Source organism: Epinephelus fuscoguttatus, linkage group LG17 (genome assembly GCF_011397635.1).
Source record: "Epinephelus fuscoguttatus linkage group LG17, E.fuscoguttatus.final_Chr_v1".
In the NCBI taxonomy this organism is placed as follows: domain Eukaryota; kingdom Metazoa; phylum Chordata; class Actinopteri; order Perciformes; family Serranidae; genus Epinephelus; species Epinephelus fuscoguttatus.
Window position 1 is genome coordinate 21,359,678 of NC_064768.1, and position 23,832 is coordinate 21,383,509.

Here is a 23,832-nt window from a genome sequence, read left to right on the forward strand (position 1 = left end):
CACTTAGACATATTTGCAATAAATATTTATTGTACTTTAATAGAAGTAAAACTGAAGCGCAATTGGGAATTTTGCATCTAATTTGCATAATTATTCAAAGGGTGCTTGATTCTTTGCCTTGATGTGAAGCACTTTGTGTTGGGTTAGTATTATTATTGCTATGAATTAGTTTTACCAATAGCAGCATGATAAGTGGCCTTATTGCCTAACCCTGACCATAAGGTCCGTTATTGTATCTGCTGCTGGAATAGGCATCCATAACCTTAGTTCTTTTCAGAGGTTTATGATTTTATTTTACCTGGTGAGTCAGGGAAAAACAGACCACCACTTCAGTTCAATAACTTTGTCTATTGGGATTAATAGTGCCATACTTGGAGCAGAGGGAGTAAGTCTAAGGTGAGAACAGCAGATTCTCATATTTGGACACTATCTGGTAATACACGAGAGACTATCTAGCATATAACATAAGAGCAAAGCACTTCAGCATGTGATACTGCAGGCAGGACTTTGACATAGAATACAGCAAAGTGTACCCAACGTGTAAGACAACAATTCTGTCATCCAGTGCAGCTGTAATGTGTTGAAATCTCTTGGTGGTGACAGGTGATGTTTGTGTGTCAGAGGCCACCATGGGAGATGACAAAAAAGTCAGACAAAGCAGCTGTCGTTTTTGTACTTTTATTTTGTTTTCTTACAAAAACATCTTTTTTAATCAAAGAGACCGAAGCCCATGTCATCGTCGGACTCCTCAGACTCTTCCTTCTTCTCCTCTTTCTTCTCCTCCTCCTTGGCTGTAGAGGTAAAGAAGACAGGGTATGGTTAACAAAGTCAAAATCAACAGTGTGCACAAACTATTCTTTCTAGTTAAAGCGATATTGGCCTTTCACAATCGCTGTAAAAGCTCACAGGAAGCTGGTAGTTATGCAAAGAACCTTTGCTAGAAGGATTTAAAACTAAAAAGGTTTTCCCTTTAAAGTGAGAAAAGGTAATTCCTGTCACTCTAAGAAAAACCTTAGCCAGGACTAAATTAAGAAAGGCCAGGCCAGATCGATTCAGTTAAACTGTTCCCAGGTCTACACATCAAAAGCAGACCATCATTAAGTATATCCTAATTTAGTGTTGCTGTAACACCAACTTTAAAATATCTGCAGCATTTAAAATCTGCTTTCTAACTTAAACCACTGTCTGTCCAGTTACCTGGGGCGTCACCAGCAGCAGCAGCTCCTCCAGCAGCTGGGGCTCCAGCTGGAGCTCCACCTCCGGCTCCGACGTTGCAGATCAGGCTGCCAATGTCAACGCTGGACAGAGCCTACAACATTAACAGTCAGAGGTCAGTCACTTCGTTTACATGTCTGGGGCTTGTTCTGATGGGTGATGCACAGAATCAAAGGCATGACACTATTGTTCTTGTGTAGTGCAAGCTCTTGTGCAAGAGTGCTGCAGGGATGACTTTTCTGTAAGCCAACCCTTAAGTTAACATTGCCCTGGTTCCTCTGACAAAAAGCCGATGGGATTTTTCCATTGGATTCCAATTAGTGCAGATAATAAGCTCTATGGCAAACAACAGTTTATGATACTTGAACGTTTTTGCAGCAAGATATTCTTCACAAATGAGCACCACTTATGCGTAAATGCAGTCGCCAGGTGTAAAAGCTAACATTAGGCTACAAACAAACTACACAATGGCTGCATGACTTCACATCATCACCACCACCACCACCACCACCACCACCACCACAAGGCTAAAGCCATGTCAAGCATGATGACATTCTGTAGTCTCATTTACCCACTTGTAAGCAACTGTCTCTTCTAAGACACATAGAAGCTTTCAAATTCCAAACTGGGGTATTTACTGCCCCACTGAGGCACATTCACTGAATGTGAAGTCTCTTAAGCTTGTGTTGACCAGACCTTGTTGCAGACACCTATCCAAAAACCAATTCAAAACACCCACTGACTTCGAGACAAGGGAAGTGGAAGGGCAAGGATGCTGAATAATTTCTGGGTTTTTGGACTCATTCTTACACCTCTCTGTTCAAGTTTGTACCGCCAACTTTGTAATACTTAGAAACCCGACCACAGCACAGTCAAATCTTCTACACAGGTCCTTTACAAACGTAATTCAGTATGACCTACCAGTGCTTCTGCCATTTTTAATTTTGACCGAGTTGTCAGCAAAGGCAGAACATCTTCAATCCCAACTGTTGTGACTACAAAACTAAATCAGATTTATTCCTAGGCATGATAAAAAAAATTAAACCCTTTACAAGATTCAGTTTTTTCCCCTGTTGTGGCTGACTGAGCCTTAACTAATGCATTCTCACTAGACACTAGGACACAAACACAACTGGAGCTACTTCTTTCAGTCTACAGAGATCTTTGACTGCAAAAGGAAGCAGCACAGTCCAGGGTACTCTGTCCACAGCAGTTTGATCAACTATAAAATGGCACTTTTAAAAAAGGCAAGTGAGATTTTAGGAAAGCAACAGACACTACTCCATCCAACTGGTTTTAACTCTGCATGTGCACCACCCAAACAAAGAGTGTAGCTTTTCTCTCACCTTGGCGAACAGACTTGGCCAGAAGGGCTCCACGGTGACTCCGGCAGCCTTGATCAGAGCATTCAGCTTGTCCTCCTGCCGACACGGAAAACAGCACGTGTTACAAAATGTGCTTCATTCATACTCACATAACTCGTATTAACATGATGCACATCATCAGTACACAATTTAGAAATATCACAAGCTAGGAGCGAGACAAATCTTGCATTAGTGCATCACACCACTTTCTTACTGATGCCCATTTCTCCTTTATTATCCATATGACATGTTAACTTGTGCTTGATAAAATAATGAGGGATGCTGAGTTGATCAACAGAAACTTAACAAACTACATGGATAATAAATTGATCATTTTTAACACTGGAGCTGAAACCCCTCCAGTGATCATGATGTTTTATTGCTACCTCACAGGCTTATCACGCTATCATTTATGGTTTGCACGTCACATCTATGTTGCATCCACGTGCACCAAACATGGCAAGATAAAGTTTGGACACCTGACTGACATTCTCAATTCAACAAAGCAGGCTTACACTATAGTTAAAAATATTGTAATACACTGAAGTCACCTATGGCACATTTCACTGCAAATCAAAGCATGGCTGCTGTTGTGTAGATTAGCTTAGCATTAGCTAGCACCTGTCATTTGAGTGACAGATGAAGATAACTAGATCTTCAGCTGTGAGTTTAGATGTGCAAGACATGTGGCGAGGAGCAAAACTCACGCCACATGTTGCTGATACAACTCATGAGGTCACAACACAGTGAAGAGCTGTCTTGATACAGAAACGTGGCCTTACGCTAGCAACAAGCATGCCGCCATCTTGGCCGGTAGATGGGACTGTTTAAACGTCTTAACACCTAAACTCCAATTTTAACAGACATATAACTGTTTTAATTTGTCAGTTAAGTCTTAAATATCTAGATGTTATAATTTATGACTTCAGACACGCGCACAACACTTCCAAAAGGTTCAGCTGACTGGTATTGGCAGAGCTGTCGGGGACAAGCCGGGGCACTTACGGTGACGGTAACTTCATCGTCGTGGAGGATCAGAGCGGAGTAAATGCAGGCGAGCTCGGACACGGAGGCCATTGTAGATGTTTGATTTTATGTTTGACGAGGTGGATGCCTAAATTTCACGGTGCTAGTCGCCGGATTGCGGGCCTTAGCTTCTGGTGAAGAACCAAACACCTTAGGCACGTTCACTTCCTGTAGTGGAAAAGGGAAGGCAGAGGGCGGGAGCTTGCGTAATATACGATGCGTCAGGACTGCGTGACTTAACGTCATCACGTACACGAAGTGACGACAGACGTAATCAAGCTCCCTCCATTATTTTATTCCAATAACAACTGATTTTTCTGCTAATTTAAATACAGTCAGAGATATTATCATTATTATTGTTATTATAAATAATAATAATATGAATAATAATAAAATCATATCATATTTATTGTATCTTTTATCTGAATGTACATTTTTAGATTTTTTTTAGGGCTTTTATTGTCTTTATTACAGAACAGCCAGGGAGTGACCTATGTACATATGGTGCACTTTATCAGTCCTCTAGATGGAGGCACCTTATTTTTAGGAATTTTACACCATGTTTTTTGCTTTCTGTAGATTCTGCTGCTATTATCAGCTAAAAACCAAAACTGTGACAAAAACGTACAAAGGAAACATGTTCAGAGGTTTTAAATCCAATGCAAACAACATATTCAGTCAGGAATTTTATTTAATCACAATCAAAAACACAAAAATTACAGTGAGTAAAACCATTTCAAGGCAATTTTCTGACAAATCTCTCCTAGCCACCTTTACACAGGAACAGAAAACCTGTGCTTGATCTTTGTGCACAGACCTAATATATCCATATATCTTTCTACTTTAAAAAATCAACAAATTAAAAAAGCAAAACAACATAACATTAAAATTATGGCAAAAAAATAAAACATGAAATCCAAATGTAGTAATACTTTCCTCAAGTCTTACTATTTACTGTTTTCCCTCACAATGTCAGTGTCTGTTTAAAAACATCAGATGGACCGTTTATGGTGAACTGAACATACAAAGCTAATAACAGTTTAAAGAATCATTCTCACATTTGGCACCAACATATTTCCTTGGCCCTGATATGTAGAAAATACTCGAGCAGGTAAAACTACAAAACTAGAGTGGATGGAAAGGACAGAATAGCTTTCAGTGGCACCCTCCTGTGTTACAGTGAAATAAAAGTAAATATCGTTGTACCATGTGTGGACAGAGTGGGTTTAACTCAATAGATTGCAGATGTTTAGGAAAGTTATCCCTACTTCCGTGGCAAGAAATCGGAATTTTCTAGAGATTCTGTGACAATCAGGCAACTCATCCCCTTCACCATGGCAACACATTGGACTCTGATATGTCGCTACTATTACAGCCATCATTATGTACATAGATGGAAAGTACGTTATAAAAAATCTAAAATTAAGAGTGATGCATTTGCTCTAACTTTTTAGTCCTTTTTGATTCCTACCTCTGTCATTTTTTAAGAAACAGGGTCTGTCAACCTTGAATTTGTCTCATGTTAACTTTGTCCACATAATAATCTGGAATAAAAAATTGAAATGCATACACATTGACACTTTTTAAGAGGCAGATTGTTAACAGCCTTTTCACTGAGCAATATTGACAGATAATTAGCACAGTTTCATAGAATTTCTAGAGAAACATTCAAATTCTGCATCAGGAATAACTAACTGAGTCAACAACACATCCACTTATGATTCGGAAACTCCTCTGAAAGTTCCGATGTATCAGACTTTGCGCTTATGGAATAATAAAATGGAAAATCAATATATTCAGATATAAGTTCTTCAAAGCAGTCTGACCCAGGCTCAAATTGTACTCAGTCAGTTAACTGGAATTTGTAAACACAAAAATTATTTAGAATTATCATAATCCCTTTTTGACACTGCAATTAAAATTCTGAAAATACAGTATTTACAATGGTCCTCAATAGGCGGGTTTTGAGCTTAAAATGGGAGGCCCACCCAATGAAATAAATCACACTCTATTCTTGCAGCTTAGCACAGCCAAGCCAGTGTTTGGAGACGTGCAAAGCCGGAAATCAAGGTAGAAAAAAAGCCCCAATGGCTGTCCCAATAGAGGAGGAATGTGGCTGGCTCTGTGAATTGACCTGATGTTTGATTAACAGGAAGAGCAGAATTTATGGCTGACAAGGCTCAAATTTGCCACCGATATTAATGTACTCTTTCTGACCTGTTGTAGATTTGGTCAAAGTCATGAGCAGGGTGCAAGCCATTCACACCAGGTTGTTGTGTCAGTCTGAAATGGAAAACTTGTGGTTTACCTCACTGATGTTTCTGCCACATGGTGCAAAAAAACAAAACAAAAAAATCCTCTCCCGATTGCAAAAGGCAAATAAGCATATGTTGACCTTTCAATACTTCACACTATGGGACGGAGTAAAAAAAGCCAAAAACCAAAAGGATGTTAACGCGCCTGGTCCATTTCCAACTAACTGACAAGAAACAAAAACAGTTTTCCAGGCGCCTCTGGACCGTTAAACCAGCTCAGTTGATATGACCAATACCAGTCAGTGGATACTGGTGGACTGAAGACAAAACCCGCAGATACCAGATCAGGGAAGCCATGACTCCTCTTTCCTCACTAGTCCTTGTGAGTCTTTCCTTTGGGCTTTTCGTCGTAAGAAACTCCATATTCATTTACTCTCGTTTTGTCCACTGGGTAGAGCCTGGGGGAGGGAGGAGAGAGTTTTTGGTTAGAATACTGATGGGCATGTTTTGTTGTCAACTTGGGAATCTGTGTGTGTGTGTGTGTGTGTGTGTGTGTGTGTGTGTGTACCATCTCTGGTAGAGGTAAATGAGAAACACCACATCGTCCCTGAAACAGGCCAGTCTGTGAGACGTTGGCATGGTGATGATGAAGGCAAACACATCGTCGATGAAGGTATTGAATGCCTGGCAAAAACCAATATCAAACAGTTGATAACTTTTTTAAATGCACTAATAACTAATGAGGATCTTAAGTGACTTTAACCTGAATTAAATATTTATGTAACATAGAACACCACCGTTTCTAAAATGAAACTTTGGTGATTTATCAGGTTATATAAATATAACAGCAGATCTCTGTACTAACAGGAACTAAGAAACGTGATCATATTTCTCCTGTTTTAGCTTCTCTGCACTGGCTCCCTGTAAAATCCAGAATTGAATTTAAAATCCAACTGTTAACTTATAAAGCTCTAAATGGTCAAGCTCCGTCATATCTTAGAGAGCTCATAGTGTCATATTATCCCACCAGAACACTGCGCTCTGAGAACGCAGGGTTACTCGTGGTCCCTAAAGTCTCCAAAAGTAGATCAGGAGCCAGAGCCTTTAGCTATCAGGCTCCTCTCCTGTGGAATCATCTTCCTGTTACCGTCCGGGAGGCAGACACCGTCTTCACATTTAAGACTAGACTTAAGACTTTCCTCTTTGATAAAGCTCATAGTTAGGGCTGGCTCAGGCTTGCCCTGTACCAGCCCCTAGTTAGGCTGACTTAGGCCTAGCCTGCTGGAGGACCCCCCTATAATACACCGGGCACCTTCTCTCCTTCACCTTCTCTCCTTCACCTTCTCTCCTTATCTCTCTCTCTCTCTCTCTCTCTCTCTCGTATTCTATTACTGCATCTTTCTAACTCGGCCATTCTGGATGTCACTAACTCGGCTTCTTCTCCGGAGCCTTTGTGCTCCACTGTCTCTCAGATTAACTCATATCGCAGCGGTGCCTGGACAGCGTGACGTGTGTGGTTGTGCTGCTGTCGTGGTCCTGCCAGATGCCTCCTGCTGCTGCTGCTGCCATCATTAGTCATTAGTCATACTTCTACTGTTATAATACACATATGACTATTGTCACACATGTATACTGCCAGATATTAATATATACTTTCAACACATTGTACCACAGTAGCCAGAACTATAACTATAATATTACTGTCATTACCGTCTGTCCTGCATCTCTCTCTCTCTCTCTCTCTCTCATTGTGTCATGTGGATTACTGTTAATTTATTATGCTGATCTGTTCTGTACGACATCTATTGCACGTCTGTCCGTCCTGGAAGAGGGATCCCTCCTCAGTTGCTCTTCCTGAGGTTTCTACCGTTTTTTCCCCGTTAAAGGGTTTTTTGGGGAGTTTTTCCTTATCCGCTGCGAGGGTCATAAGGACAGAGGGATGTCGTATGCTGTAAAGCCCTGTGAGGCAAATTGTGATTTGTGATATTGGGCTTTATAAATAAAATTGATTGATTGATTGATTGATTGATTGATTGATTGATCTCTAAATCCAGACACTCAATTGATTTATTAAAACATATTAATAGGCACTAACGGAATAACTAACAAACTGGAGTCCTGTTCTCACCTTGTACATGAAGGCTTTCCAGGGCAGGTGGGCCACAGATTTCAGCTGTTAAATTAAGCAGAATAAATCAGTAGGACGTTTGAAAGACAAAAACAGTATATCAAATTAATTTCAATGCTGCGTTGCAAACTTTCAGGCAATATCTGAACAATTTCATATTTTAGGGAGCATTTTCCCATAAGATCTGGAGCAGTTAAATGATCCCTGTGGAGTTTTAGATCTCTCGTAGCACTGTGGAGCTATTTTTCTACCAGTGCATTTACCTTAAACTTTCCCTTAGAGCTGAGAGGAGAGTTTTTATAATAATGCATTTTATCCATTACCACATTTTAAAACTGTATGACAGGTAAGACCACTCTCACATACATAATGACAGTGACAAACTGACCTTATAGTTGACAAACAGTTGAGGAAGCATGAAGAGGAAGCCGAAGGCATATACACCTGGAATAATAAAAACATGTTAAAAAATCTTTTTCTTTTTTGATTAAATAATGGAAATCAATGGCACAAAAAGGAGGTAATAACTTGTAATAATACATTAGTTTACAGTGTTTTGTCCACAGTGTTCAGAGTTTCAAAAAGCTTACCATTAACCAAACTGTTGATCAACCACGAGTACCAACTAAAACAGGGACACAGAAACAGAGAGAGATAATGACTGGTGAGACTGATGACAACAGCATAACATGATTAGTAATCAGGTTATAAAAACTGTGCACACAGACCCTTACCTCTTATATCGTAGGAATATTAGAGCATAGACAGCCCCTCCAATACACAGCGGGTAGAGGAGGTATGAGAGATACTTCATGGCCTACACAGAAACACAAGGTAGTGTAAAACCAGTTACAGCACAATCTATACTGTGCAGTAATAAAAGTACAGTATGTGTTATGGTTTATTATAGTGTACTGTAGTGTGTGTGAGTCTGTAGTGTCTCACCAGAGTATCGTACTCCTCTGTTCTCCTCTCTGATTCGTCTAATTTCCCAAACTGTTGCACAGAAAAGAAACAGAAATGAACTCTGAGCACTGTAGCATATTCCACTTAAATTTATAGCAAAGCCAATCATACACTGCTGCATGGAAACATTTGATTCCTTTATTTGCTTATCATTGTCACAAAATGTCACTGTAGCTCTGAACTTTCAGTTTCAACATTAATTCAGTAGAGAGCTGCGTTACAGCAGCAGGCAGAGAAAATGAATATTGGCTGTGCACAGGAGTTAGAGGAAATGGTGCTGATGGTGTAGAGCAACCTAGACAGACATGATTTAATTTATACTGATCTGTTAAAATAAACGGCAGATGATTGTAAAAAGATCAACCAGTTACACACACACACACACACACACACACACTTACACACACACACACACACACACACACACACACACACACCTACCAGGAACGTTGGTTTGCCTCCTTTCCAGAAAACCTGAATTTTAAAGGCCTTCTTCACCTTCCATACCTACAACAACAAAGCATTCCCAAAATGCACACCATTGCACATTAATCAACAATATTCTGATCCGTATAAACTCCACATATCATCCACAGAGTTTTTAAATTCATATACGTTTCTATTCAGCTCTGAATGGATGCAGAGGTGTGTTTTCCACTTTGTGTGCACTTACTTCAATGATAGAGCCGATGCCTGCAGGTATGAGGACAAGCAGGCTGGTCTGCTCGTCAAACAAATAGAGGAAAATCACTATGGTGCTGAAACATCTCCACAGCACTGGAAAACAGAACACAAAATGTTTTACTGCAACGTTGCTGTTGTGCATTACACTAATGTTGAATGCATTTCAGTCATTTTCTTCCAATTCTGTCCGCACCAATGTCATTGTATTTCCTACTCTAATAATCCTTAAATTAAGTTGCCTCCCAGTGCCAGAGCTGTGGATATACACAGCTCCAGTGCAGAGGAATTGTCTGGGTGAACAATTTTAAGTACAGGCTTCTTGCTTATATTGCTGCAGGTGAAATATTGCCCACCAGCATTTTGCAGATGGCTAAGATGGCTAATTCTTGCCATTACCTGACAGTAAGCATGCAAGAGCATACTTCACTCTGTTGCTGTTTTTGTTGCCAAGCATAAGGAAGCAGAACGCAGCATCTGGCCACCCAGCGGTCCAGTCAGATTCACCTGTGTTACATATTTTTCTAAAGCACTGACAGTTACATGCTGTGCTGTAATGCTCTTTTTAAATCATTTACAACAAGTTTACAGCAAGCATCTGAATCGCCAGACTTTTCCAACTTTGTCATCTGTTTTGCCTTTGTTTCTTTTCCAATAGTATGTTTTTCATGAGAACAAAGTTGCCCACCTGCTTTGCTGGACATTCCCACCATGCTTTTCTTCTGCTTCCAGAAGCTGATGTCGTTCTTGAACGCCAGGAAGTCAAAGAGGAGCTGAAAAAGCAAAAAATATAAACATATATCTGTCAAGCTACAGTCTATTGTTGCCATTCATAATGACACAGTGAAATTGGTCACTGTACACTGACAATTGCTATACTGCATTCGGTGGTTATACAACTTCAGTATTTAGGTTTGATTCAACCTTTATGAGTTGTTTTCCTGCTGATTTTGTATGCTGGATAGAAAGTTCCACGAGTCAGGAATATATCCACATGCTATTGTATCATGAAAATGTAATCCGGAGAATAGTGCAATGCTCAGAATGTTGCATTTATTTAAGCCTTACACTATTTTATTCCATTCTAGTGTAATCTCATGCGAAGACTTACATGGAAGGCAGCTACGAAGAAGGTCAGAGCCAGGAAGTACAGGTTGGTATCCACAAATATTCCCTTAATCTCATCAGCATCCTTTTCTGTGAAACCTGCATCACATCCCGGGAGACACACAAATATACATGACATTAGAGTGCAAGGTTTCTAGGCTATGTGTGTGTGTGTGTGTGTGCATGTGTTTCTGTGACAGATTAACATACCAAACTGCTGCAGAGAGAAGACAGCGTCTTGCATGTGGATCCAGAATCGGAGCCTCCCCAGAGAAATGGAATCGTAGGAGATGGTCAGAGGCAGCTCCATGGAGGTACTGTTGATCTCCTACAAGTACACACACAGAACCACACTCTGGTTCACTCTGGTAGTGCTAGTGTTTCCGTCTTCCTCTAAATAAGTTTCATAAGAAAATCTGCCACATATAAACCACCTGATATATAAAACTTACGACAAGGTCCTTGACCCGGTTGCTGAGCTCATCAACAAACAGCAGAGGTAGATAAACCATCTTCTTACCATTTTGGAATCTGAAACACAGGAAAACAAAACATCCTCTGATGCCTCTGAATCCTAATTAAAGTCTGTGCAGTTCATTATAAATGAGCTTAAAATCTGTACGTGTGTCTGTCTTACACTCTGAGGTATCTGTGGACATCGCTAGGCAAGTATTCTCTGTCAAACAGGAAGTGGTCGCTGACAATGTTGAGTGTCAGGCGAGTGCGCCAGTGGGAAACTGGGTGATCTGACATGGAGGTGGCACCACCTCCTGCAGCAGGGTTACCGTCCGGCCGTTTCTTCTGCTGGGGTTCTTCTTTCTGACCCTGTGTGATCACAAACGAAGAAATAATATTCTCAAACTCTCAATGCCTGATTAGTAAATTAACTCTTCTGTATCTATCTTCATAAGATACAGATCCTATGAATATTAATAACATTATCACAAAATAAACACCTACTACAACTAAAAATACCTAATGATATTGACAGATTCTCAAAGTGTCAAACACCTTTCACTCAAAAACATATGAACGACTCAATACCTGTGCTTTATCCTCTCCAGATATCAAAGAGATTTCCGGCGGTTTAGGGACCATGTATGTGGTGAGCTGAGCCACCAGGTGGACCTGTCGTGGATCCTGCCACGGAGTGAAGCCGGCTTGATGGACAAATATTAGTGCATATAAAGTTCCATTGTTGCGGGTCTTCTTAGGGAGGGAGACATTTACTATCCTGGAGGAAAAAGAAAGAAAGGGGAAAGAGGGTGAGAGGAAGGACAGCATTACCTTTATTGATCTACGGTGATCTGCTCTTCATGAAAAGAAGAAGTTGGAGACTGTATACCATTGTGTTTTACAGTTTGTTTCTGGCTGTGTAAATCTCGTACACCGCTGTACACTGTATGCTGCTACTAAATGGCCATCTCTTTGTATCTGCAAATTTTTGCATTGGTTGGTTTTTGTCATTTGTGGTTGTATTTGTCTGTTTGTGTTCATTGTTGCAGTGATGTTTATGCCGCCCTCGTGGCCAGGTCGCTCTTTAAAAAGCATTAAGGCTTTCGGGTTTGTTAAACTTCAGTGTCCCATCAGTCAGTTTACAGCTTTTCTATTCTATGTAAAATATAAAAAGTTACTCAGAGTCCCACCAACCTCTCGAACTTGCTGTTGACATCAAACTTCTCCTCTTTGTGGATCAAGGTATGTCCTCCCTCTGCATTGGGCCGCAGTGCAGTGTAGATACTCAACTGGATACACACAGGACGATATTACAGATATTACTTCAATCATACAATATACTACTGGCAACATGATGGATTCAAACTGAGCAGTGCAACCATCCGTCCCTGAACATCACTGACCTGTAGTTTCGGCTCCCCTGCCAAGAAGGGTGTGATACAGTTGTCACTTTTGGGTCTGTCGCAGGGCTTGGTGTACACTATCCCGTACATCACCCAGCAGGTGTGGAGCACGTACACCACAAAGACCCCCACAATCAGCGTGGTGAAGGATGTTTTCAGGAACATGATGCTAGTCTCGTTGTCTCGTTCTACCTGGGCTAGCTGAGGAGCAGGGCCATGCGTCTGCAAAGTGAGAGTCATTCATGAAGCTGATGCATGATGCTTATCCAAAAATCCATGCTAACTGTATGATATGAAAGAATGCTGCTGGGTTTCTCTCAGCTCTCCTCCTAACTCTGGCTAACTAACAACTAGTTGTCTGAGAAATTAAATTACTGGTACATCTGCATCTGCTATATAGCAGCCTCCACTCTTCTGAAATGGCTTTCCACAAGATTTTGGAGTCTGGACGTAATGCTCCAAATCAGCCACAAAAGCCTTAAAGGTAGAAAACTGATATTGGGTGATAAGGCGTGATAAAAACATGTTGAACAGGACTGAGGTCAGGGCTCTGGGCAGGCCAAGTTCTTTCAGTTGAACAGAAAAGTATATCTTTAATGATTTGGCTTTGTGCATGGGGACATTGTCATATTGAAACAGGAAATAGCCTTCCCCAACCCCAAACTGAAATTATTTATACAGTCTCGTAAAATGTTTGACACAAGGCAGTAATTATGGGGGACACATCCTCCCAAATATTCCAGTTCTAGTATTATAGTGTACTGCAGTTCAGCGTGTGGTTTGTCAGTTAATTAATTAGCCAAACATTTATCCAGTGACCAACACTGGTGTAAAGGAGCGTATTCAACCAATGTTTATGTCTTTATTACGTTATATTTTTCAGATAGCCCATGTGAAGTCTGAGTAAGGATCAATAATTTATGTTGCACAGCACGTGAAATTTATGTGGATGGAGCGAGCTTTAATATATTGCATATTCCTGTAGTGTATAGTATAACTGTACATGCTTATAATAAATACAGCTCTTTTAACCTTTTAGTGTGGAAGCAACAACCAGATACAGGGCTGGTGAAGAACATTTACCAGAACTTGCCCATCCAGTTTTGTTATACTACACTGTAGAGACAGCCTCACATCCAGATATAACAATAGATGGTGATAAGAACACAGGCCTGAAATTCTGGGGAAATCAGGTTCACATACATTTTTGATAATGTTTAGAAGTAACAGACTTACTGTGCACACTTTGAGTGTTACTGGCAAAGCTGTCTGATTTATCCACCGCTTGTTTGCCGTAGGTTACAGTAAATAGCCACCACTGCCAGTATTTGCTAGTGGTGGTAATGTACCACCATTTGATTGATTGTGAGTGGGCAGAAAGCAAACCATAGCCCTTAAATGTAGATAAAATCAGAAAGCTGTCCAGTGCATGATGTTTACTAAAATCTGCTCTCTTCAGTTCATGTTAACGGAGCGTCAGTGCTGCCAGATTTTAAGATTGTATACTTGTTCTTCCTTCATGTATTGTGTCGTAACGTTTAAATGAAAGTAAAATTCAGACGTCAACGTTAAACCTACCGGTGTTTAATGTGGCTGGCTGTCAGTGACAGGACACTCTCAGCTGGCTATCCGTCCATTCACCTCACAGACCCTGCCGGGTAGTTAGACACATCGTTTCTTTAAAACCGTGCACCTTCTTTGGCTGGAGACATCTGCTGTCTACTCCACTGGCCTCTCCAGCCAGGAAAAAGAAGACAGCTCAGCCCAAAACCTGTTAGCTGAAAGCGTGAGGTGGATCTAAATTTCCGCCGTTTGCTTCCTGGTTGATTTCTTGGACGGGATTTGGGGGGCTGGTAACGCGAGACTTCGCGTCACAGAGCCACTTGAAGAATGACGAGCATAAACTGTATTTTAAAATAACAAACAACAGTTATTTAGCCCTAATAGACAGATATTATAAATGATTCACATTCATCAAACATTAGCTGTAAACATTAAGACTTTTAACAAAGTTAAACTACATGTTTTAAGTTATGATATCAGGTCCGGTTCATGTAAGTGGTGCTTAATGGGGATGCGTTTTGAGTCGATATCAATAGCATGTATGTAGTGTATAGTGTTGCTCATGTTACATACAGTTTCATTTTTATGCAGGCTGCTTATGTGTGCACGCTTATCTTCTCCTTAAAACAGGCTGCCGTGACCCGGATTCGAACCGGGGTTGCTGCGGCCACAACGCAGAGTACTAACCACTATACGATCACGGCTGGCCATCTGTTCGGATGCTACAACGTGGATTGCCTCATGGACGGCTTCAGGTGACTGACGTTGAAACAATATAACAGCTTGTTCTAATTTCTCCCACATTATCTTAGGGCATATAACAGGTATAAAAGTCTATAGGTGATTTTTTAAAGCCTTTGCTTTCCCGCTGTTTATTAAAAACAACAACACATTTGGACTTTGTGAACCAAATTAAGTCACGTGTTTTTCTTTCTTTCTTTCTTTGCTTATAGAGCAGGGAAGTGAGATCCAATTAAGAGGTCACTTTAGACCCATTTGGAAATGCACACTTATGTTGTGTAGGAACAGACAAACTGAGAGCTGTCCACTTGTGATCAGATGTATGATGATGCCAGGTCTGAGCAGGCTCGCCCAAAATAGGCTGCCGTGACCCGGATTCGAACCGGGGTTGCTGCGGCCACAACGCAGAGTACTAACCACTATACGATCACGGCTCGCCACCTGTACTGATACTGTACCAGGAATTGGCTCATGGAGGTGTTCAGTTGCTTGATGTCAAAATGATATAATAGTTTGAGCTGATGTCTCCCACATTACCTTAGGGCACATAACAGGTATAAAACTCTAGGTGATTTTTTATACCTTTGCAGTTCTGTGGGAAGCTACTAAGAAAGCAGAGCTTTGCAAACTACCAATTACTAAACAATGAAAGACACTGAACTACAGCCACTTACAAAAACACACAATTTAACAAAATGTAAAAAAAAAAAAAAAAAAAAAACAAGGAAAGAAAGAAAATCAGTGGAAGAAGAAGAGTAGAAGAGACACATCTGTCCTCAGCATGAAGCTCACACCCCTGCAGCATTATAGGGAATTTATACCTCTGCATCAAATCGACACCATAGCTACAGTAGGGTCCTCTTTTTTTTTTTCTGCTTACAGAGCGGGGAAGTGAGATATAATCAGGTGGCCACTTTTGGAGATGCATTCTCATGCCTGGTGTGATCAGACAGCCATGGAGCTATCTCCTTGTGATCAGATGCATGATGATGCCAGATCTGAGCAGGCTGATATCAGGTCAGGTTTATGGAGGGAGGGGTGATCAATGCCTAATGCATCACAGATGAGAGTGCGTTTTGGGTCCATATCAATTACAAGTAAGTAGTAGTGTTGCTCATGTTACATGAAGTGTCATTTTTATGCAGGCTGCTTATGTGTGCACGCCTATCTCCTCCTTAAAACAGGCTGCCGTGACCCGGATTCGAACCGGGGTTGCTGCGGCCACAACGCAGAGTACTAACCACTATACGATCACGGCTGGCCATCTGCTCTGGTACTATTTCTAGGATTGGCTCGTGGAGGTGTTCAGTTGCTTGATGTTAAAACAAAATAACAACTGCTACTGATGTCTCCCACATTACCTTACAGGTCTAAAAGTCTATAGGTGAATTTTTTATGCCTTTGCTTTAAAGAAAACAATACATTTGAACTTTGTGTACCAAAGTAATTCACATTTTTCTTTTTTTTTCTTCTTCTTCTTCTTTTCTTATAGAGCAGGGAAGTGAGATACAATCAAGTGGTCACTTTAGACACATTTGGAGACGCATTCTCGTGCCAGGTGACAACAGACAGACACAGAGCTCTCCACTTGTGATCAGATGCATGATAACACCACGTCTACACAGGCTGATAATAACAGGTCAGGTGTATGTAAGTGGTGGTCAGAGCCTAAGGCATCACAGATGGAGCTGCATTTTGGGTCGATATCAAGTACAAGTAAGTAGTGTTGCTCATGTTAGATGAAGTGTCATTTTTATGCAGGCTGCTTGTCTGTGCACACCTATCTCCTCCTTAAAACAGGCTGCCGTGACCCGGATTCGAACCGGGGTTGCTGCGGCCACAACGCAGAGTACTAACCACTATACGATCACGGCTGGCCATCTGTTCGGATGTTATTTTCAAGATTGGCTCGTGAAGGTGTTCAGTTGCTTGATGTTAAAACAAAATAACAACTTGTACTGACGTCTTCCACATTACCTTAGGGCATATAACAGGTCTAAAAGTCTATAGGTGAATTTTTTATGCCTTTGCTTTAAAGAAAACAATACATTTGAACTTTGTGTACCGAAATAATTCACGTTTTCTTTTTTTTTTGTTTTTCTTTTCTTCTTTTCTTATAGAGCAGGGAAGTGAGATACAATCAAGTGGTCACTTTAGACGCATTTGGAGACGCATTCTCGTGCCAGGTGACAACAGACAGACATAGAGCTCTCCACTTGTGATCAGATGCATGATAACACCACGTCTACACAGGCTGATAATAACAGGTCAGGTGTACGTAAGTGGTGGTCAGAGCCTAATGCATCACAGATGGAGCTGCATTTTGGGTTGCTATCAATGACAAGTATGTAACAGTGTTGCTCATGTTACATGAAGTGTCATTTTTAAGCAGGCTGCTAGTGTGTGTACGTCCAACCCCTCCTTAAAACAGGCTGCCGTGACCCGGATTCGAACCGGGGTTGCTGCGGCCACAACGCAGAGTACTAACCACTATACGATCACGGCTGGCCATCTGTTCTGGTACTATTGCTAAGATTGGCTCGTGGAGGTGTTCAGTTGCTTGATGTTAAAACAAAATAACAACTTGTACTGACGTCTCCCACATTACCTTAGGGCATATAACAGGTCTAAAAGTCTATAGGTGAATTTTTTATGCCTTTGCTTTAAAGAAAACAATACATTTGAACTTTGTGTACCGAAATAATTCACGTTTTCTTTTTTTTGTTGTTTTTTTCTTCTTCTTTTCTTATAGAGCAGGGAAGTGAGATACAATCAAGTGGTCACTTTAGACACATTTGGAGACGCATTCTCGTGCCAGGTGACAACAGACAGACATAGAGCTCTCCACTTGTGATCAGATGCATGATAATACCACGTCTACACAGGCTGATAATAACAGGTCAGGTGTACGTAAGTGGTGGTCAGAGCCTAATGCATCACAGATGGAGCTGCGTTTTGGGTCGCTATCAATGACATAACAGTGTTGCTCATGTTACATGAAGTGTCATTTTTAAGCAGGCTGCTAGTGTGTGTACGTCCAACCCCTCCTTAAAACAGGCTGCCGTGACCCGGATTCGAACCGGGGTTGCTGCGGCCACAACGCAGAGTACTAACCACTATACGATCACGGCTGGCCATCTGTTCTTGTGCTGTGGTTACCACTGTCACTGCTGTCTAGATTGGCTCATGGAGGCCTTCAGTTGCTTGGGGTTTAAATAACAGGAGGGCGACTCAGTTAGCACAGTTAATTCTAAAACAGCATGCAAATACCTCTCTGAATATTTGTAAATACATAGCAATAATCATATAGGTACTTCTGACACATGATGTTTTCAAATTTGGTTTTACAAATTCTGCCTGATGAATGCATTACATAGACATGCCTTCACGAAAGAAAAGGGGGGAGTTGTTGATCGAAGGTTCAGTTACAGTAGAGAAGCTGAGGTAAAATAAAACTAAAAAATCATTCCTTTCCTTTTATAGCCCAAAACTGTTTGTAGTTTCAGTAGTTAACTACACAGAAAATGGCAAAAAACATGAAGTAATACTTGAATCTATGCAAATATGAATGTAGTTTAGCTACCAGCAAACCACTGTGAAATGTAATTAAACTAATGATTTAAATACATGTAGTTTACTACTCGCTAATGCTGCCCAAACTATTTTTCATATAATACAGCCATTCGCCTGTATTTGCCCAAATCTACAACAGCCACAGTGACATTTAATCAGTGACCTTTAGACACTGTTTGTCCCTAAATGACATCCTAACCTACTTTAATCATTCCTGTGCTGAAGAAGGTCAAGCTCACCTGTGTCTGTGAGCTCAGGCCAGGCAAATTCATTTCTACACAAGCTGAAAGGTTTACTAAACATCCCCCATTTCTTAGCAGGAATACATTCCACTCAGTCTATAAAAAAGAAAAGCATTAAAATATTGGACTCACAAACAGTATGTCCTTTTTTTTCTTTACCCCCGTAATCCTCTGATTTATTACTAAGCTTACTTAGTAGATTACTAAGTATCAGTCTCCTTGTCATCTGCTGTGATGGAAGCCAGGGTGAAGCAGTGCTTTATAAGACAAATCATCTGTCTTTTTCTGGCCCTGTTTAAAACTGGTACAAACATGTGTCCTGGGTGATCATTCAGACCACAAGTGGACAGCTCTAAGCTCTAGTGTTCCGATCACTCAGACCACATTCAGAGGAGGTCTGGCCACATTCTATTAGCAGTGTGTTGGCACATGTGTCCTGTGCCACACTAAAGGAATGCCTACTCAGCTGACGTTCGTGCTTACCTGACGCCCGACCAGATAAGAAAACTTTTGTGGGTGCAGATACACAGACACAGAGCTGAAGTACTCTGGAGCCACTCTCATCAGTTCAGCATCTGCCCGGTTAGCTCAAGCTAATACAGCAGCAGGCCCTCAGGAAGTGCGCCAGGCTTCAAAGCCAATTTGTGGCTTAAGTGGTCAAACAGTGGAATTACACCATCACATGTTGCGCTGTGGCCCAAAAAGACTTTCTCCATTTGACTTACATTACATCCCATGAAATGACTCATTTCATTTTCGGGATTCAATCCATCAGTCCAATTACATTTGAAAAGTCTGAAGAGACGTACGCTTGAATCATTTTATCTCTGTTAAAGTTAGCAGAGTGCTAAACCACAAGCCAGCTTTGCTAGTGGGAGTCTCTTGTGTGCCTGCTCCATGGGCCACACAGTGTTGAAGCAGTGTCGATAATCCAGATAATTATTTACGCAGCAGCTGAACCTTTTTGCCGTCATGCGCCACTGAGCAACTTTAATAGTAATGAACCGGGCTCCGCCTCCAATGCTGTATCCTGTTCTCTTTATGCAAACATGACTCGTAATGTTTGCCGAGTGATGTGTGGACTCTTACCAACTGTCCTCAGCATAGAGCTCACACACCTGCAGCAGTAGTTTCCTTGCAGTGCTTGTCTCATAATTAATGCCCCTCCTTAAAACAGGCTGCCGTGACCCGGATTCGAACCGGGGTTGCTGCGGCCACAACGCAGAGTACTAACCACTATACGATCACGGCTGGCCATTGAGTCTGACTAACCTAAAGAGCGTGAAGAAACCAGCCTGCTACACTGACAAGCTAAAATGTCTCTTATAATTCTCAGTGGTTCTCATTTTTAGCAAAACCAGGTTATTGAACAATAAGCCTATAGGTTTTAAAGAGTGTCCTCTAGGTCAAAATAGCTAGAGCAAAAAAAATGAGTAACTGACAAACAACATGAGGTCACAGACTGATTAAAGCAATTTGACAAACAAAGTTGCTTTTCCCATTCTTTGAGCAGTGCTTAACACATTATATTTTAAATTTTTAATGTTTTTAAATCCCTATTGTGAAAAAAGTTGCATCTATTACATGATATATTACTCTCCATACATATTTTATCAGCATCCATTGCGAGGCTACTCTCCATTAACCATGAACACAAATCAATGTGGTGGTAGTCATGAGTGTGTAATGACTCCTTCACAGTATTTCAGAAATGATTATACTATTAATCCAAGCTTATCCAGCTTTGGAGTCAAAGAGATATGCTGCACAGTTTCCAGCTTCCCACCTGGGTGTTTCCCAGCGAACACCAGAACTTGGGAAATCTTTTCCTTAAGTTATATCAATTATAAACAGCAGTATCCATTTTGAATTACATCTTCCAAGAGTTTTACAGAGGTGGTGTGTTGAACTGTGAGAATAATAACCTTGTCAATACGGGCTCATGGAGGGTTCTAGTTGCCTGCGGGTAAAATGATTTAACAGCCAACATGACTTTCTCCCACATAACCTTAGGGCATGTAACAGATATAAAAGTGCATAAGAGATTTTTTTAATGCCTTTGCCACTATACATATAAAATATTCTCAGTACTGTGAAACAGCCCAAATCTAACAGTCACAGTGACATTTAATTAGTGACATTGACACTGTTTGTCCCTAAAAGACATCCTAACCTACTGCAGTCACTCCTGAACTGACGGAGGTCAGTCTCACCTGCCTCTGTGAGCTCAGGCCAGTGGCACTGACCTCAATCTTAATAGAGTCCTTGTATCTCTCAGTTTTTTTCTTATCTCAGATGTATTACAGCCTCACTCCTTGACCCTCTGCAGCTGGCCCACGGGTTGAAGTGTACCGCTGTGTCAACACGGTCATAATTTGTTAAAGAACTCCTGTGACCTTAAAGACTCTGCCAACAAGATATTATCCGTGGAACATACATTAGCTGTGATTTCGGCACCATCATCTTAAAAGTGCTCTGTGGGCAAATTTCCCAACTGAACATCACTTCATAAATCTGCTGCTGGATATTATTAGACTTCCTGTATCAGGCGTGACCCCACCTGTCTTTGCTGTATCACTGTGAGAGATGTGCGCTCTATCCACAACTTTACTCCCTGTGCACAGGTGACACCTCATCTCTTACTTCCCATCTGTCAGATTGCTTACGTGCCTTTTGGGTGTCATCAACACCAATGAAATGGACGATAGCAGCTGAAAATACTACAGAAACTAAAGGCGAGGATGCAATTGCAAAGAAAAGTGCCATAAAAATATTTTTTTACGATTATCCTTCTAAAGGGTAACACTAACCTTGACTTGTGTGTCCTATGGTCATTTTTCTTGTTGTTTGGTTGTTTTTGCTGCCCTGCTACATTTGTCCGTTGTGTTTGATCTTTGATCATATTGGCAGCTGAACCTTTGCTGTTTTTCATGACTTGACACCAATCACTAGGTTGTGGAAAAAACAGATAAATGCATCAAAGACCATGTGGTGGAAAGTAACTTAGCACATTTACTCAAGTACTGCACTTGGGAGAGAGTTACTGCCTCAAGTGAGGGAGTTCAAGTATCTCGGGGTCTTGTTCATGAGTAAAGGTAGAATGGAGTGTGAGATGGATCGCCGGATTTGTTGTGGCTTCTGCAGTGATACGGGCGCTGTGCCAGACCGTCGTGGTGAAGAGGGAGCTGAGCCAGAAGACGCCCCAAACCTCACCTATGGTCATGAGCTCTGGGTAGTGACCAAAAGAATGAGATTGCGGATACAAGAGGCCAAAGTAAGTTCTCCTCTGTGGGGTGTTTGGGCTCAGCCTTGGAGATAGGGTGAGGAGCTCGGACGTCTGGAGGGAGCTTGGAGTAGAGCCACTGCTCCTTCATGTTGAAAGGGGTCAGTTGAGGTGGTTCGGGCATCTGATCAGGATGCTTCCTTGGTGCCTCCCGCCGGAGGTGTTTCAGGCACGTTCCACTGGTAGGAAGCCCCAGGGCAGATCCAGAACACGCTGGAGGGATTATATATCTCATCTGGCCTGGGAACGCCTTGGGGTTCCCCAGGAGGACCTGGAAAGCATTGCTGGGGAGAGGGATGTCTGGGGTGCTGTCCACCACTGTCCTTATTAAATGTCCTTAGTTTGTATCATGCAGTCTGATATTTGGTGTCTCGAAAGTTTTGAGTTTTATTTTGACATTACTGAACCTTGAACCAAAAAGAGTGCATGAATAAAAGAGATCTGCATTACAATCAATGTTCCCAAAGTAATAAAGTACTCAGTCAGTGTTCCTGAGCCTTTAGGCTGAGCAGCAAGTCAAGAACAGTGCGGAAAAGTGAAATGCAAAAAAAAGGGCATCATTTCAGATATATGGCCAAGAGAAGGGCAGAACTTTCAAACTTTCCCCTGATGTATTCCACGCCCATTCACTTGTCAGATGTGATTAAAAGGCCTCAGCCGTTCCCATACCAGTGATGTACTCGTTCCCTTCCCTCAGGAAACCTGAGTCACATACATTAGCTAAATTGCTGAATTTTTTGGTCTCCTGTGAGCCGGCGAGCAGGCGGAGATCCTCAGGCAGGTTCTTCCAACCGTCCCTCAGTCCCAGTTTGAGACTAAAGGTGACTCGACTTTTTGCTCTTAGGGCCTCCAAACTCTGAAACGCCCAGTTGGGGAATGAGCACTGGCAGATTCAGTGTCTTTTAAATCACTTCTCTTCTTACTTTTATTCATACTAAGTTGTCGGTTAATTTTAATACAGCGAGTATTTCCATTTTCTGCAACTTTATACTTCTACTCCGCTACATTTCAGAGGGAAGTATTTCACTTTTGAATCTGCTCTATTTGTTGGACTGGTGTAGGTACCTTTCAGATTAAGTTTAGATACAAACATGTGATTAGTTTACACCAGCGTTAGTTTAATTTTTATTTCATTTTACTAAGTATACAAGTTTCAGGTTGGCTTTTATTTTCTAAAGTCTAGTTTTTACTTTTATTTCAATTAACTAAAATGTTTTTTCATGTCTAATTTTAGCATTGAGTTTAGTTTAAGCTAACTATACAGGAATAAACAGCCCAATAGCATGTAAATTTTTTTAACACGAGCGACATATTGACAAGCAGCAACATCTAAATGCTACTCACATACATTGGTAATAATCATTCAATAATATAGTACATGATAAGATAACTCTGAAAGGGAATATTCTGCTGAATAATGAGTATTGTTGCTTTAGATACCTAAAGTACAATTCTGATAGTTTGTGATTTTACTGAAGTAAATGATCTGAGTAGCACAGTGTAGTAGGGGCTGACCCTGCTGAAAGGGAAATGGGAAAAAAATAAAGAAATTAATTAATAGACTTTAGCTGTTTTTAAACGTCATAGAATCAAACATTTTTTTACTTTGAGATTGAGTCTGATGTATTTCATCTATTTTTATGATCACCTTGTTGGCAGTAGTTAAACTTTCCACCACTCAGTGGCGCAACAGCTCCATCTACAAAAACACAGATGGCTTCAATTTTTTCATTAACCATTCTAAGACTGCCATCGCCTCTGTCTTCCTCAGTTTCCGTCTGTCTGTCGCTGTCCTTCCTTGATACTCTACGATGATCCATAATCACCAC

General features: G+C 41.1%; 2 protein-coding genes and 7 non-coding genes across 9 annotated transcripts; all 9 read right to left on the minus strand.

Annotated features, from left to right (window-relative positions):
* Positions 1-662: 662 nt before the first annotated feature.
* On the minus strand, positions 663-3,807 carry rplp1 (ribosomal protein, large, P1). The gene is made up of 4 exons (XM_049601498.1): positions 3,585-3,807; positions 2,562-2,636; positions 1,198-1,309; positions 663-791 (listed from the first exon to the last, which is right to left on the minus strand). Exons 1-4 carry the CDS (start codon positions 3,654-3,656, stop codon positions 709-711), a joined length of 342 nt encoding a protein of 113 aa, XP_049457455.1. The 5' UTR covers positions 3,657-3,807; the 3' UTR covers positions 663-708.
* A 471-nt stretch (positions 3,808-4,278) lies between these two features.
* On the minus strand, positions 4,279-14,449 carry clptm1l (CLPTM1 like). Its single transcript, XM_049602765.1, has 18 exons — positions 14,180-14,449; positions 12,602-12,823; positions 12,393-12,487; positions 11,787-11,976; positions 11,380-11,567; positions 11,195-11,273; positions 10,953-11,070; positions 10,747-10,841; positions 10,324-10,408; positions 9,628-9,731; positions 9,396-9,461; positions 8,934-8,984; positions 8,723-8,805; positions 8,579-8,613; positions 8,377-8,432; positions 7,989-8,033; positions 6,429-6,544; positions 4,279-6,318 (listed from the first exon to the last, which is right to left on the minus strand). Exons 2-18 carry the CDS (start codon positions 12,764-12,766, stop codon positions 6,234-6,236), a joined length of 1,656 nt encoding a protein of 551 aa, XP_049458722.1. The 5' UTR covers positions 12,767-12,823; positions 14,180-14,449; the 3' UTR covers positions 4,279-6,233.
* A 347-nt stretch (positions 14,450-14,796) lies between these two features.
* Positions 14,797-14,868, minus strand: trnah-gug (transfer RNA histidin (anticodon GUG)). Its single transcript has one exon. It is a non-coding gene; the product is annotated as a tRNA-His (tRNA).
* Positions 14,869-15,267: 399 nt separating this feature from the next.
* On the minus strand, positions 15,268-15,339 carry trnah-gug (transfer RNA histidin (anticodon GUG)). The gene has a single exon. It is a non-coding gene; the product is annotated as a tRNA-His (tRNA).
* A 752-nt stretch (positions 15,340-16,091) lies between these two features.
* On the minus strand, positions 16,092-16,163 carry trnah-gug (transfer RNA histidin (anticodon GUG)). Its single transcript has one exon. It is a non-coding gene; the product is annotated as a tRNA-His (tRNA).
* A 544-nt stretch (positions 16,164-16,707) lies between these two features.
* Positions 16,708-16,779, minus strand: trnah-gug (transfer RNA histidin (anticodon GUG)). Its single transcript has one exon. It is a non-coding gene; the product is annotated as a tRNA-His (tRNA).
* Positions 16,780-17,338: 559 nt separating this feature from the next.
* Positions 17,339-17,410, minus strand: trnah-gug (transfer RNA histidin (anticodon GUG)). The gene has a single exon. It is a non-coding gene; the product is annotated as a tRNA-His (tRNA).
* A 554-nt stretch (positions 17,411-17,964) lies between these two features.
* Positions 17,965-18,036, minus strand: trnah-gug (transfer RNA histidin (anticodon GUG)). The gene has a single exon. It is a non-coding gene; the product is annotated as a tRNA-His (tRNA).
* Positions 18,037-19,899: 1,863 nt separating this feature from the next.
* Positions 19,900-19,971, minus strand: trnah-gug (transfer RNA histidin (anticodon GUG)). The gene has a single exon. It is a non-coding gene; the product is annotated as a tRNA-His (tRNA).
* Positions 19,972-23,832: the final 3,861 nt, after the last annotated feature.